At 38.8% G+C, this 16,208-nt stretch overlaps 1 protein-coding gene across 6 annotated transcripts in view; it reads right to left on the minus strand.

The window, feature by feature from the left end:
* DCTN4 (dynactin subunit 4) overlaps positions 1-16,208 on the minus strand; it is a 43,893-nt gene that overhangs the window by 2,806 nt on the left and 24,879 nt on the right. For all 6 annotated transcript variants that reach the window (XM_035288658.3, XM_035288654.3, XM_078363068.1 and 3 more), the window contains 4 exons: positions 14,533-14,606; positions 7,960-8,014; positions 6,503-6,610; positions 3,556-3,653 (listed from right to left, as the gene is read on the minus strand). In XM_035288658.3, coding sequence (XP_035144549.1) covers positions 3,556-3,653; positions 6,503-6,610; positions 7,960-8,014; positions 14,533-14,606 — 335 coding nt within the window. The remainder of the gene's footprint in view (positions 1-3,555; positions 3,654-6,502; positions 6,611-7,959; positions 8,015-14,532; positions 14,607-16,208) is intronic.

The following is a 16,208-nucleotide window of genomic DNA, read 5'->3' on the forward strand; positions in this document are numbered from 1 at the left end:
TTTTGCAGGCTCAAGTAATTCTCCCATATCAGTCTTCTGAATAACTGGGACTACAGGCATGCAGCACCACCACTCCTGGCTAGCTTTATATATTAATATATATATATTTTTTGGTAGCGGTAGGGTTTCACCATGTTGCCCAGGCTGGTCTCGAACATCAGGCTCAAGTGATCTGCTCGCCTTGGCCTCCAAAAGTGCTGGGATTACCGGTATAACCCAGTGCGCCGGCCATGTATTTTTCTATGAGCTGACACTTTTCTGCTTTTTTAACCAATACAGATGGTACACACTATTCCATAACTTGATTTTTTTTCACTATGTTTATCACAAACACCTTTATATGTTGGTATATATAGATCATCTACATTCTATGTAATGGTTGCATAGTATTCAATTATGTATTTACCATAATTAGCATATACTGAGGTTGCTGCCAATTTTTCTCTATTATAAACAATGGTGCGGCAAACATCCCTCTATATTTACCTGTGTGCAAATGTGGTAATATTTCTATAGAACATAGACTGATACTGTGGAAAGTTATTGATTTTTATTTTTTAGAGACAAGGTTTTGCTCTGTCACCCAGGCTGGAGAACACCACGATCATTGCTCACAATAGACTTGACCTCCTAAGCTCAAACAATTCTCCTGCCTCAGCCTCCCAAAGTGCTGGGATACAGGCATGAGCCACCATGCCTGGCCATACTGTAGGAAGTTTTGATAACTCAGTGCTTTAAAGGAAATTTTGGAATACTGTAAATCAGAGTGTTTTTGTAAATAACCTATGTAATTAGGAATTGTAGCATAAAAATCATTGGGGTTTCCATTTAAATTTCCCCTCATTTGTGCATAAGGTTTGTGCTTTAATACCTTAGTTTCTGAAAGTAAAAGGGCAATGAAATAAACAGCATCTGTCTACTATCCAAATGATCCAAATGATATTCAGTTACTCTAAGAAAGGTTACTGGAATTACACATTTATATATTTATACAGTGTTAGTTTCTAGAATCTGAAAGTTCCACTAAATCTAATGTGAAATATAATGAATTCAGTTTTTAATTACTCTATCATGTCATCAGACTGAAATTTGGTATCTCAGACAATCTTTCCAGAAGTATACCTTGGCTTAACAAATTTCTGTACCTAATTAATTTAAGGAGTCGCATAAAGCAAGGATTTCAGAGAATACATTTTGTACTGTACAATTCAGTACATTTTGTATTACGGTAACTAACCAAACCTTTGATTTGTATGAGTCATGTAAAAAAAAAAAACTCATATAGTTTAAAATGGTAAAAAGGAAAACGTGAGTCTTTCCTTTTGTCCTTAATTTCCCAGGCAACCACTGATACCTGGGAAGCTTTTCCCGAATAAATTTGGATTTCTGGTCCCTAGCTAGACCTGCTAAAAAAAAATCCTCTGGGGTTGGGGTCTGGAATGTTATAGAATAAACAAAACAAAACACAACCCTTGACCTGGTGCTTTCTGAAGTTAACCCACATTTGAACCTTGGGGGTTCAAGTGATTTTCCTGTCTCAGCTGGGATTACAGGTGTGTGCCACCATGCCTGGCTAATTTTTGTATTTTTAGTAGAGACAGGATTTTGCCATATTGGCCAGGCTGGTCTCGAATGCCTGACCTCAAGTCATCTGCCCGCCTCACCTTCCCCAAGTGCTGGGATTACAAGAGTGAGCCACTGTGCCTGGCTTTATTTTTCTAACCTACCTTATATTATCTCTTCTCCCCAATATCTTGTTGAGAAATCTTTTGATCATTCTGTTAAAAACCATAAATGGGCCAGGCACAGTGGGTCATGCCTGTAATCCCAGCACTCTGGGAGGCTAAGGCAGGGAGATCATCTGAGGTCAGGAGTTTGATACCAGCCTTGGCAACATGGTGAAACCCCATCTCTACTAAAAATACAAAAATTAGCCAGGTGTGGTGGCGCTTGCTTGTAATCCAAGCTACTTGGGAGGCTGAGGTAGGAGAATCGCTTGAGCTTGGGAGGTGGAGGTTGCAGTGAGCAGGAGATTGCACCACTGCACTACTCCAGCTTGGGTGACAGAGTGAGATTCCGTCTCAAAAAACAAAACAAAAACCGTAAATGTTCTCTGTGCCAGTTTATTAAGCTACTGTTTTTCAGCTCCAGTACACCTCTCTCTGTTTTGCTTTGTGATACAGGATTCTGCTCGGACTGTTTCTGCTTGGTCGGCTGGCTCCTTGTGAGGTTTTGTCGGTAGCAGGCTCTAAAGGGAGACTAGAAGTCTGGAGGAGGAAGGGTCTTGCTCTTCCTTTAGAGATTCCCGTTTGCTTGTGGTCCCTGTTCCCTATGGGCATCACTCCAAAAATGTCTTTTTTTTTTTTTTTTTTTTGAGACAGGGTCTAGTTGCTCAGGCTGGAGTGCAGTGGCACAATCACGGCTCAAAGCAACCTCTGCCTCCAGGGCTCAAGTGATCTTCCCATCCCGGTCTCTTGAGTAGCTGGGAGGGACTACAAGCACGCACTGCTACACCTGCCTAATTAAAAAATTTTTTTTGTAGAGACGGGGTCTCACTATATTCCCAGGCTGGTCTCAAACTCCTGGGCTGAAGTGATCTTCCTGCCTCGGCCTCCTGAAATGTTGAGAATACAAGGGTGGGCCACCATGCCCAGCCCAGCAATGCTTCTTGACCCAGGAAGTGGCAGTATGCAGCTAAAGTTTTCCAATTCTTGTATAACCAGTTTCATCATGCCACCCCGCCTTTGCCATCATGAGATGCCAGGACCAGGCAAGCACTGTTCCCCTTCAGCTCACCGGAGGCCTGAGTTTCAGCTATGTGGAGCTCCTTCTTTAATTTCTAAATTTTAGTAATTGTATTTCCCTTTGTTACCACCACCCTAGGGGTGGTAGCTGTCTCATAAAATAGCGATCTTTGAAATTTATTCCCATGAAGTAGCATAAAATTGCTATTTTAGTGTTCTTTTTCACTTTTTAAGTTAGGCAAGTGAACAATTCTTTATATTAAATTGTCTGTTCAAATTATTGAAATCATTCAGCCTATAGACTGAATTCTCTGATGAACATAGTCTCCAGTTAGTGAAAGGTTTGGTTCTTACTTTTCAGTTATTGGGTATGAGGGAGTAAAATCTATTAATTACTCTAAGGGGTGGAGGTGGGAACAAACCCAACGATAAATCTATACGGATAGAATATCGTATCCTCTCCACAACAATTAAAATCATATACTTAAAATTTTTTTTATTAACATGGGAAAATATATTCAAGTGAAAAACAAAGGCAAAAAAATTGTATTTACAGAATGATCCCAATGAGGGGAGAAATATCTGGAAGGACAAATGCCAAAAATGTTAATGGTGTTTATCTCTGGTGGTGGGATAATTTTATTTTCTTCTTCATTGTTTTACATATATTTCCCCAATTTTCTACAATAATTATTTTTAGAAACAGGAAGAAAAAAGTTATTTTAAAAAATCCAGACAAAAAAATTGGATATATAAATGGGCATTCTGTATCAGCCAATTGTGGTATGGGGATCACGAAAAGATCACTTACTCGGGATCGTCCTGAAAGTCTTGGGGTTCTGCTAACTCATCATACTCTGCTGCTGCATCCTTGCCAGCTAAAACGAGCTCCTTGGGAGGCACCACCACCTGGAGAGCAACACAGAGAGGCCTGTCTGAGAAGGGACCACTGTGACAGAATATAGCAAAGTATGACCCTGATTTAGACATATGGAAGCACACAGCAAGTTTCAGGAAACATATACTACTTACATGGAGTTTATAAGAACAAAGGTTTTTGTTTTTGTTTTTTTGAGACGAAGTTTTGCTCGTTACCCAGGCTGGAGTGCAATGGCTCGATCTCAGCTCACCGCAACCTCCACCTCCTGGGTTCAAGCAATTCTCCTGCTTCAGCCTCCAGAGTAGCTGGGACTACAGGTGCGTGCCACCATGCCCAGCTAATTTTTGTATTTTTAGGAGAGATGGGGTTTCACCATGTTAACCAGGATGATCTCGATCTCTTGACCTCGTGATCCACCCGCCTTGGCCTCCCAAAGTGCTGGGATTATAGGCGTTAGCCACCACGCCCAGCCATGTTTTATTTCTTAAGGGATGGGGAGAAATGGGTGTTTTCCGTATTATTTTTTATGTTTTTTGATATACCTGAAATAGTCCATCATTAAGAACAACACGAAAGAGAAATACTGATTCCATCACATTGTTTTCTGACATGGTATCAGCAGATTCCTGTTACCTGATACATAGACTCACATGAGATAGTAGGTGTTTACGGTCATGGAAAAAAATTAGCATTCTTTGGACTTATGTAATAATTAGGCCTCAACTTTGCTCCATCAGAGGTTAACAGTTAACAATGTCAATCAAATTTCTAATTATGAATACAAATGTGGGAGGGGAGGTATAAAGAGAGATAAAGACAAACTGTGCTTATGTATCAGGTACTTATTTCTGTTTCTGTCTTAACTGAAGCTGCTAAGCTGTTTATTAGTGTTAATAAAGAAAAAAGCAGGCTGGGCGCGGTGGCTCACGTCTATAATCCCAGCACTTTGGGAGGCCAAGGCGGGTGGATCATGAGGTCAAGAGATCGAGACCATCCTGGTCAACATGGTGAAACCCCGTCTCTACTAAAAATGCAAAAATTAGCTGGGCATGGTGGCATGCGCCTATAGTCCCAGCTACTCGGGATGCTAAGGCAAGAGAATTGCTTGAACCCTGGAGGTGGAGGTTGTGGTAAGCCAAGATCATGCCATTGTACTCCAGCCTGGGTAATGAGAGCAAAAACTCTGTCTCAAAAAAAAAAAAAAAAAAAAAAAAGAGCAAGAAAAAAGCAGCAAGGACCAGATAAGTGTTATCTGTCTTTGGAGGTAATGCTAGTAAGTGAAATCATGAAAAAAAGAAAAAGAGAACAGAAATTCTCTAATAATATTATTTCAATAACAGCTAAAGATATAGGTATCCTTTTAAATCATTTTTATTATAAATATGATGCTGAATTATGAATCAGTAATACATGATCTATAGAGAAAACCTCTTGCTCTAAAATTTCAAGTACTAAATGAATTACAAAGTAGCAAAATATAAAGAGGCCATATGACATTCATTCAACTAACACTGAGGGTCAAAATCAACCACTTTAATATTTACTCAGTGCTGTGTTTTTTTTGTTTTTTCTTTTTTTATTTTTTTGAGACGGAGTCTCAGTCAGCCACCTAGGCTGGAGTGTAGTGGTGCGGTATCAGCCCACTGCAACCACTGTCTTCTCGGGTTCAAGCGATTCTCCCGTCTCAGCCTCCCAAGCGGATGGGATTACAGGCACCCTCCATCATGCCCGACTAATTTTTGTATTTTAGTAGAGATGGGGTTTTACTATGTTGGCCAGGCTGGTCTCGAACTCCTGACCTCAGATCATCTGCCCGCCTCAGCCTCCCAAAGTGCTAGTATTACAGGTGTGAAACATTGCACTGGCCTAGTTAGCGCTGTATGTATACTCTTTGTAAGGTAGAGGAATCTAGAGGAAGCATACCAGCTTCTAAATGATTTCAAGCATATAATTTCTAAAAGGAAATAGTATTTCACAAGTGTTGAAGAATCAATGTATGAGACTGAAAGGCTGAAAGGGCATGTATATTAGGGAAGTCAGGATAGGAAGGAGGCGTTCTAGGTAAAACAAATAACATACACAATTCTCCAGTGTCAAAGTTTATAACCAGCTGGATCTGTCTGAATCACAACCACTAATATATACAATTCAGAGAATGCTAAATTTGAGGATCTGAAGGAAGATCACACTGGAGGAACAGACAGAAGTATTGTCGTCAAGGAGCTCTTATGCTATGCCAAAAATTTGGACTTCATCTCAGTCAAGAGCGATGCTAAATGACCAGCATGCAGAGAGTTAAGATTTGAGAAGCATCGCCCTGGTGGCAGTAGAGAAGAAATGTGTTGAAATGGAGGTTGTGGTGTAAAAACAGCAAGGTTAGTTAGAAAGTTACCGTCACAGTCCAGGTAAGAATGGATGAGACCGTCAAACAGGGCAGTGTGTTTCAGGATAAAGTGAAAAAACTTAGGAGGTGGAATCAAAAGAACTTGCTGACTAGATGTGGAAAGGAGAGTGTGGAGTGATTTTTTTTTTGAGACGGAGTTTCATCTTTTTGCCCAGGCTGGAGTGGCCCAATCTCAGCTCTCTGCAACCTCCGCCTCCTGGGTTCAAGCGACTCTCCCGCCTCAGTCTCCCAAGTAGCTGGGATTACAGGCATGCACCACCATGCTCAGCTAATTTTGTATTTTTTAGTAGAGATAAGGTTTCTCCATGTTGGTCAAGTTGGTCTCAAGCTCCCTACCTCAGGTGATCCGCCCACCTCTGCCTTCCAAAGTGCTAGGATTACAGGAGTGAGCCAACGCACCCAGCCGAGTGTGGAGCGTTTTAAGCCACTCCAGGCAAAGTGAGGGTCAGTCAGGCTTCGGCAAAATGCTCCTACCTTAGCAGTGCTATTGATATCATCAGGGTCCCCCTCCTCACACTCCAACAGAGTCACATGGGTGAGGTTCTCAACTGGATTCGTAAGAGTCAGGAGGACCTGGCTTTCCTGGGAATAGGAAACACATCTCTCAGACATTCACCGCTTTCTTAGCTGCTATATCAAATATTTCACAAAATTATTGTCCCCCATTACTCCTGAGCAATGACATCCTACCTATACCTCTACATCACTGTGTTCTCTACGTGCTTACTGTTACTATCATTCTATTATCTACATGTTAGACAAAATTATTTCTGGAGTTGCTATCTCACTGAGGAAATGGGACAGATTCCACTGAAAAGGCCAGTAACTAGATCCAGAAATTGAGGAATGTTCATTATCTAAGTGACTGTTCAAAGTTAAAACTCTTGTCCCAACCAGGTTGACATTTAAGGACTGAAAAGGAGGCCCTCATAAATAAAATGTGGGAGACACAGGCCAGTCAGATGCATTAACAGAAAAACTGGCACATCAAGACTATAAAAACTTTAAAAATTTTTTATTATTTGTTTATTTTTGAGAAAAGGTCTCACTCTGTCACCCAGGCTGGAGTGCAGTGGCGTGATCACGGTTCACTGCAGCCTGGACCTCTGGAGCTCAGGTGATCTTCCCATCTCAGCCTCCTGAGTAGCTGAGACCACAGGTGTAAGCCACCATGCCTGGCAAATTTTTTATATTTTTTGTAGAGATGGGGTTTCCCCATGTTGCCCAGGCTGGTCTTGACCTCTTGGGCCTAAGCAATCTACTTTTCTTGGCATCCCAAAGTTCTCGGATTACAGGTGTGAGCCACTGTGCCTGGCCTTATAAAAACTTTTTAAGATTTCTTGAATTGTGATAATCTGCCCTTGTTTGGTACTCTCTCTAGATAAGCAACAACAACAAAAAATCTTTCAAATGAAGGACCATATAATAAACATTTATATTATCAGGAGCAGCATGAAAAAAAGAGCTAAAGAGATTGCTGCAGAATATTCTACAATTCACTGGGTGTGTGTGTGTGGAAGGAAGGGGAGTAGATAAGGACTCCAAGGAAGAGAAGGGCAGTGGTACAGAAGAAATGTAGCTGATTCCTAGTACCTGAAACATAACATACAGGAGATCAAGGAGAATCTCTAGGCTGGAGAAGAGCAAAAGATGCCTGTGGGATCCAACATTCTCTCCTTTATTTTCCCCACCTATAATTTCACCTTAATATAATATGTACCCTGCTCCTTCTCCCTACTTTTAAGAGATGCTGTTGTCAAGAATCTCAGTGTCCATAAATTTAAAGTCTCAATCCTTTTTAATCCCAAACTATCTTCTTTTCTATCCCTTGCTCACTGGATCCTGTGCCAAATACTCAAACAGACATCCACAGACATATATGCACACATCATTGATCAATCCTTTTTCTTATTAATAAGCAAGGTACTAACCTTCATGTAGCGAAGATTGGGAATTGACATGATTCTCACTTCTGGAATATAATTGCTATGCATAAATTAAAAAAACGCATTACATTGGAGTCTCTTAAAATCATTACTTTTTAAAAATCTAGTGCAGTAAATAAAGGATTTCTTCATGTTAATTAGAACATATCAGAGAACAATAATTTTAATGAACTATATCATCACAGTAAGAACTTAAGAAAAGACGTAAGACCAAACTGGTATGAGTTCCTTCTGAAATCTCATATGTATTTCTAGTTTACACTGCCCAGGCCCCGGACTAGCATTTATTTATCAAGATATTGCTTAGTAATGACTAAGGCAAGATATTTATCTCCTTGTGCCTTGGTTTTCCCAATTATAAAATGAGGTAAATAATGGTATCTGTCACTTGAGGTTACTGTGAAGAATAAATTAAATAATACATGCAAAAATGCTTTGAAAAGTGCTTTGAACAAAGCTCACATAAATGTTAACTACTGTGCATACATTAATATAATACAAAATCTACTGCAGAAACACTAAATGGTGGAGAAAAAAGTACATCTTAGAATCAAGGCAATAAGTATAAATAAAAGTGTAAATAAAATTTACACTTTAAAGGAGCTATTTTTCATGGTGACCACCAGGATTACCTGAGTAAAAACAGGAATGTAAGAAACTTTTGTCTTTCTTAATCTCAAAAAAACAAATACACACACATACAAATGCAACAACGATAAAAAGAAATGTAAGGACCCCACTTCTAAAAATTTGAATTCAGTAAGTCTGAGGTTTGATGCTAGGGAATCTGTAGTTTTTTGTGTGTGTGTGTGTGTTTTTTTTTGAGACAGGTCTTGCTGTCGCCCAGGCTGAAGTATAATGGCACAATCATGATTCACTGAAGCCTCGACCTCCCAGGCTGAAGTGATATTCCCACCTCAATCTCCCAAGTAGCTGGGAGTACAGATGCGTGCCACCATGCTCAGCTAACTTTTTGCTTTTTTGTACAGATGAGGTTTCATTCACTATGTTGCCCAGGCTGGGCTTGAACTCCTAAGGTTCAAGTGATCCTCCAGCCTTGGCCTCCCCAAGTGTTGAAATTACAGGCGTGAGCCACACACCCGGTCTCAGAGCATCTGTATTAAGACAGCCAGGCAATTCTAAAATGATGTCAGAAAAAAACACTTTTTCTCAAAGCAAACTTAAGAAATTGATGCCAAACACAGGCTACCATTCAGTGTTTCTGTAATGAGTGTAATTCTTAAGAAAGGAGTTAATCCCAGATTTCACATGTACCATTTCTAGGTTTCTATTCCTAACTAATCATGTATTAAATATGAGTAGTTAGAAAAATGAACATATTTTATGGTGAGTTACAAGGCATTTGCAAACATAATTACTCATCTGATTCTTTTCAAGAACCCCAACAGGAAGGCATTATTCCCATTTCAGAGAGAAGGGAAGTAAGTTTAGACAAAAATAGTAAGTGACAGACCCCCTACCTGACCCTCCTAGATCCTTCTGACTCACCAGACATGTACTTCCCAATCTTTTTGTTTCCTGACTTATTTTTAATTGCTGCATAATATTCTATAGTACAAGTTATCTCAATTTAATCAACTACTTCCTTGTTAATGGTTAATCAGTTTGACACTGATTAACTGTTGGTTAAACTGTTTGCAGCTTTTTGCCATTAAAATATTCTAATACACATCCTTGGAAATATATCTTTATATATTGGTGCTTTTGTTTCTACAGAATACATTCCTGAGATAATATTGCTGGGTTAAAACGTCTATGTAATTTGTTTTGATATTCCCAGACCACTCTCCAAAAAGACTAGCAATTCAAGATCCTACCAACAATGTATGCAAATATGTACAAAAAAATTTACCCACATTCTCATGAGCGCTAGATGCTAATTACTTTTTAAAACTTTTCCTATCAAGTCTTAATTTCTTTCCATATACAGTCTATCTTCTGACCATTTGAAATTCCTCTTGCAAAAGCTACCTGTTCAAATCCCTTGTTCCACATTCCACTTTACTGCCTCCCTCTTATTTTTATCTTTTCAATTTCTGGAATTCTCTATACCTGGGATATTAAACTTTATCACAACTGCCAAATATTCTTTCTTGCTTTACTATTTGTCTCAGGACTTTGATGCTATTTTTGTCTTTTTAAATTTTTTTTCCTTAGAGAGAGTCCTGCTCCATTATCTAGGCTGGAGTGCCGTGGCACAACCATAGCTCACTGCAGCCTCGACTTCCTGGGCTCAAGGGGTCCACTCACCTTAGCCTCCCAAGTAGCTAGGACTACAGGTATATGCCACCACACCTGGCTAATTAAAAATTTTTTTTGTAGAGATGGGGTCTTACTATGTTGCCCAGACTGGTCTTGAACTCACGGGCTCAAGAGATCATCCTGACTCAGGCTTCCAAAGTGTTGGGATTACAGGTGTGAGCCACTGTTCCTGGCTTTAATTTCATATATATATATTATTGCATTTTGGGTTCTGGGATACATGTAAAGAACATGCAGGACTGTTGCATAGGTACACATATGGCAATGTGATTTGCTGCCTCCATCCCCATCACCTATATCTGGCATTTCTCCCCATGTTGTCCCTCCCCAACTCCCTACCTCCCACTGTCTCTCCCCTAGTCCCTCACAACAGACCTCAGTGTGTGATGCTCCCCTCCCTGTGTCCATATGTTCTCACTGTTCAACACCCGCCTATGAGTGAGGACATGCGGTGTCTGATTTTCTGTTCTTGTGTCAGTTTGCTGAGAATGATGGTTTCCAGGTTTATCCATGTCCCTACAAAGGACACCAACTCATCATTCTTTATGGCTGCATAGTATTCCATGGTGTATATGTGCCACATTTTCCCTGTCTAGTCTATCACTGATGGGCATTTGGGTTGGTTCCAAGTCTTTGCTATTGTAAACAGTGCTGCAATGAACATTCGTGTGCATGCAATGCATCCTTATAACAGAATGATTTACAATCCTTTAGATATATACCCAATAATGGGATTGCTGGGTCAAATGGTATTTCTATTTCTAGGTCCTTGAGGAATCGCCACACTGTCTTCCACAATGGTTGAACTAATTTACACTCCCACCAGCAATGTAAAAGTGTTCCTATTTCTCCACATCCTCTCTAGCATATGTTGTCCCCAGATTTTTTAATGATCACCATTCTAACTGGCATGAGATGGTATCTCAATGTAGTTTTGATTTGCATTTCTCTAATGACCAGTGATGATGAGCATTTTTTCATGTTTGTTGGCCTCATATATGTCTTCTTCTCAAAAGTGTCTGTTCATATCCTTTGCCAACTTTTGAATGGGTTTGTTTTTTTCTTGTAAATCTGTTTTAGTTCTTTGTAGATTTCGGATATAAGTCCTTTGTCAGATGGGTAGATTGCAAAAATTTTTTCCCATTCTGTTGGTTGCCAGTTCAATCTAATGATTGTTTCTTTTGCTGTGCAGAGGCTCTGGAGTTTAATTAGATCCCATTTGTCTATTTTGGCTTTTACTGCCAATGCTTTCAGTGTTTTAGTCATGAAGTCCTTGCCTATGCCTATGTCCTGAATGGTTTTGCCTAGGTTTTCTTCTAAGGTTTTTATGGTGTTAGGTCTTATGTTTAAGTCTTTAATATATCTGGAGTTAATTTTAGTGTAAGGTGTAAGGAAGGAGTTCAGTTTCAGCTTTCTGCACATGACTAGCCAGTTTTCCCAACACCTTTTATTAAACAGGGAATCTTTTCCCCATTGCTTGTTTTTGTCAGGTTTGTCAAAGATCAGATGGTTGTAGATGTGTGACATTACTTCTGAGGCCTCTGTTCTGTTCCATTGATTTTGTACCGGTACCAAAATCTCTGTTTTGGTACCAGTTCCATGCTGTTTTGATTACTGTAGCCTTGTAGTATAGTTTGAAGTCAGGGAGCACGATGCCTCCAGTTTTGTTCTTTTTGCTTAGAATTGACTTGGCTATGCAGGCTCTCTTTTGGTTCCATAAGAAGTTTAAAGTGGTTTTTTCCAGTTCTGTGAAGAAGGTCATTGGTAGCTTGATGGGGATAGCGTTGAATCTATAAATTACTTTGGGCAGTATGGCCATTTTCACAATATTGATTCTTCCTAACTATAAGCATGGAATGTTTTTCCATCTGTTTGCATCTTCTCTTACTTTGTTGAGCAGTGGTTTGTAGTTCTCCTCGAAGAGGTCCTTTACATCCTTTGTTAGTTGTATTCCTAGGTATTTTATTCTCTTTGTAGCAATTGTGAATGGCAGTTCGTTCTTGATTTGGCTCTCTTTAAGTCTGTTATTGGTGTATAAGAATGCTTGTGACTTTTGCACATTGATTTTGTATCCTGAGACTTTGCTGAAGTTGCTTATCAGTTTCAGGAGATTTTGGGCTTAGACTATAGGGTCTGCTAAATATACAATCATGTCATCTGCAAATAGAGACAATTTGATTTCCTCCTTTCCTACTTGAATACACTTTATTTCTTTTTCTTGCCTGATTGCTCTAGCTAGAACTTCCAATACTATACTGAATAGGAGTGGTGAGAAAGGGCATCCTTGTCTAGTGCCAGATTTCAAAGGGAATGCTTCCAGTTTTTGCCCATTCAATGATATTGGCTCTGGGTTTGTCATAAACAGCTTTTATTATTGTAAAATTGATACCTAGTTTATTGAGAGTTTTTAGTATAAAGGGCTATTGAATTTTGTCAAAGGCCTTCTCTGCATTTATTGAGATAATCATGTGGTTTTTGTCTTTGGTTCTGTTTATGTGGTGAATTACGTTTATGGACTTGTGTATGTGGAACCAGCCTTGCATCCCCGGGATGAAGCCTACTTGATCGTGATGGATAAACTTTTTGATTTGCTGTTGCAATCGGTTTGCCAGTATTTTATTGAAGATTTTTGCATCTATGTTCATCATGGATATTGGCTTGAAGTTTTCTTTTCTTGTTGAGTCTCTGCTGGGTTTTCGTATCAGGAGGATGCTGGTCTCATAAAATGATTTGGGAAGGATTCCCTCTTTTTGGATTGTTTGGAATAGTTTCAGAAGGAGTGGTACCAGCTCCTCTTTGTACGTCTGGTAGAATTTGGCTGTGAACCCATCTGGACCTGGGCTTTTTTTGGTTGGTAGGCTATTAATTGCTGCCTCAACTTCAGCCCTTGTTATTGGTCTATTCAGGGTTTCAAATTCTTCCTGGTTTAGGCTTGGGAGGGTGTTAAGTGTCCAGGAATTTATCCATTTCTTCCAGGTTTACTGGTTTACGTGTATAGAGTTGTTTGTAGTAATCTCTGATGGTGGTTTGTATTTCTGTGGAATCTGTGGTGATATCACCCATATTGTTTTTTATTGCATCTATTATTCTCTCTTTTCTTTTTGATTAATCTGGCTAGTGGTCTATTTTGTTGATTTTTTCAAAAAACCATCTCCTGGATTTATTGATTTTTTTGAAGTGTTCTTTGTGTCTCTATCTCCTTCAGTTCTGCTCTGATCTTAGTTATTTCTTGTCTTCTGCTAGCTTTTGAGTTTTTTTGATCTTGCTCCTCTAGCTCTTTCAATTTTGATGATAGGGTGTCAATTTTAGATCTTTCCTTGCTTCTCATGTGGGCATTTATTGCTATAAATTTTCCTCTGACATTGCTTTAAATGTGTCCCAGCAATTCTGGTACATTGTGTCTTCGTTCTCATTGGTTTTGAAGAACATCTTTATTTCTGCCTTTATTTCATTGTTTATTGAGTCAACATTCAAAAGCCTGGCTTTAATTTCATCTTTTATAATGCCTATTTCTTTTTGCTAAGGTCAAAGGTGTTTCTTTTCCTTAATGGTTTCTGGGTTTCCTGCCTTGCTAAAGAAGGGCTCTCTTACTCCAAAGCTAGACAATACCTTCCTAATTTTGAAAATATTTTTCTTGTTTGCCAGGTAATTTAAAAAATTAATGTATTAGTAAAGTATGATGAGATATGGAAAGTTTACATTTAATTAGATGAACACTGGGTAAATTTTAAGTGGCTGTATTTGTCTCTTATGAGGACTATTCAGACAGCCTGATAAGTAGTTTTTAAACACAAAATTCTCTTCTACTTATAAGTTCCAGAGAGGTAACAATAACTTAATCACTTTCACCCCAGTCAATGAAGTGTTATCATAACACAGGTAAAAAATGAACAGTTACAGGGATACTCCTCAATCAGCTATACGTTATTACTTTTTAATTTTTTGAAGGATTATTCCCAAACTCAAATACTTTATAATTTGTAATGAAAGACTAGAGACTCTCCACCAATAACATACCTCGTTGCCCCAGATCATACTAGGTCACTGCGTCCCTGACACCAACACATCTGAATCTATGTCTATAGATTTATCTTAAACTTCATGGCATGTAACTGAATTCAAAGCCTAAACAGGAACAGAATGTCAAGATTATTTTGATGTGATTTTTTTTTTTATTGTTTTAGGCTAGGAGTAAACACACTTCACACTGAGGAAGAAGAATAAACCAAAATTACTCAAAACAATAACTGAAAACACTAATCCCAAAATACTCACACAGCAACCAGCTGGATTTTGAATTTGATTGATGTTGGGTTAAATTCTGGCTTGCTCAAATTATGTTCACATTTCTAAAAAGAAAAAAATATAACATTTATCAGAAGACAACAACGCATTTTGCTAATGCACAGAGCTGCTAAATTCAGAAGGATAGCATTTATGAGAATTTTGTTTGGTTTTATTCTGCTATATGACCATATGTTTTTGAAACTGTTTATAACAACCAAAGTTTACACAAGATGTCTGGATTTCCTGATTATGTACAACCACACTATCCAGTATTATGATACCTCTGTGCTACTTAAAAACTACAAAAATAACTAACACATACTGAGTACTTACTGTATGTGCTGAGCAAGGTGCTCACTAGTTTAAATAGATTTAAACATCACATCAACTTTATGAGGTAGGTACATGCAGTATATTAAGGTTGACATTTTATAGATGATTAAAATTGTATACAGGAATGGTAAGCCATCTGTGCAACTTCATAGAGCCAATAAAAATGGATGCTGGGATTTAAATCCAGGTAGTATAATTCTAGATCCTATGCTTAAAGTAGAGTAACAATTTTTTTTTTTGAGATAGGATATCACTCTGTTACCAAGGTTGGAGTGCAGTGGCACAACCAAAGCTCACTACAGCCTCCAACTCCTGGGCTCAAGCAATCCTCCTGCCTTGGTCTCCCAAAGTGCTGGGATTACAGGCATGAGCCACTGCACCAAGCCAGTAACAACTATTTACTACTTTCTTAAATATGTACTACATATACCTGGTTAAAATATTTTTTAACAGTACAAAAAAGGCATCCAGTGTAAAGATTACCTGTTATCTGTCTGTCCCGTTTCTCTCCCCAGATAGCCTAATGCACATAAAAGTACAAGCATCCATCACCTTGCTTTTTTCACAATAACACAAAAGGGAAATTTTATATATATATTTTTGCCCTTTGCTTTTTTCATTTAATCTAACTTGTAATTAGTTCCATTTCAGCACACATAGAGGAGCCTGTGTCCCATTGTAACAATTTGTATAACTTATAGAAGACAGAAATTGGGCAGGGCGCAGTGGCTCACACTATAATCCCAGTAGTTTGGGAGGCCAAGGTGGGTGAATCACGAGGTCAAGAGATCGAGACCATCCTGGTCAACAAGGTAAAACCCTGTCTCTACTAAAAATACAAAAATTAGCTGGGCATGGTGGTGCAAGCCTGTAGTCCCAGCCACTTAGGAGACTGAGGCAGGAGAATTGCTTGAACCCAGAAGGCGGAGGTTGTGGTGAGCCGAGGATGCAGTGAGCCGAGATTGTGCCATTGTACTCCAGTCTGGGTAACAACAGCGAAACTCTGTCTCAAAAAAAAAAAAAAAAAGACAGAAATTGATGGACATTCAGGATGTTTCCATTATTTTGCTATGGTAGGAAATGCAGCAATGAGTGTTCTTGTACATGAATCATTTCCCAAATGTCTAAGTATCTGTAAGATAATTTCCTAAGAGTAGATCAAAGGGTGTATGTATTTGCTATTTTAATGGATACTGCAATATAACTGACTAATCTGATGATTATGACATGATATTCCATTGCAGTTAAAATTAAAAAAATTTTTCATTTTCTCATTGCAGTTTTAATGTACATTTCCCTGATTAGTGTATAAATTTGAATTTCTTTCATAT

Source organism: Callithrix jacchus, chromosome 2 (assembly GCF_049354715.1).
Source record: "Callithrix jacchus isolate 240 chromosome 2, calJac240_pri, whole genome shotgun sequence".
Classification (NCBI taxonomy): domain Eukaryota; kingdom Metazoa; phylum Chordata; class Mammalia; order Primates; family Cebidae; genus Callithrix; species Callithrix jacchus.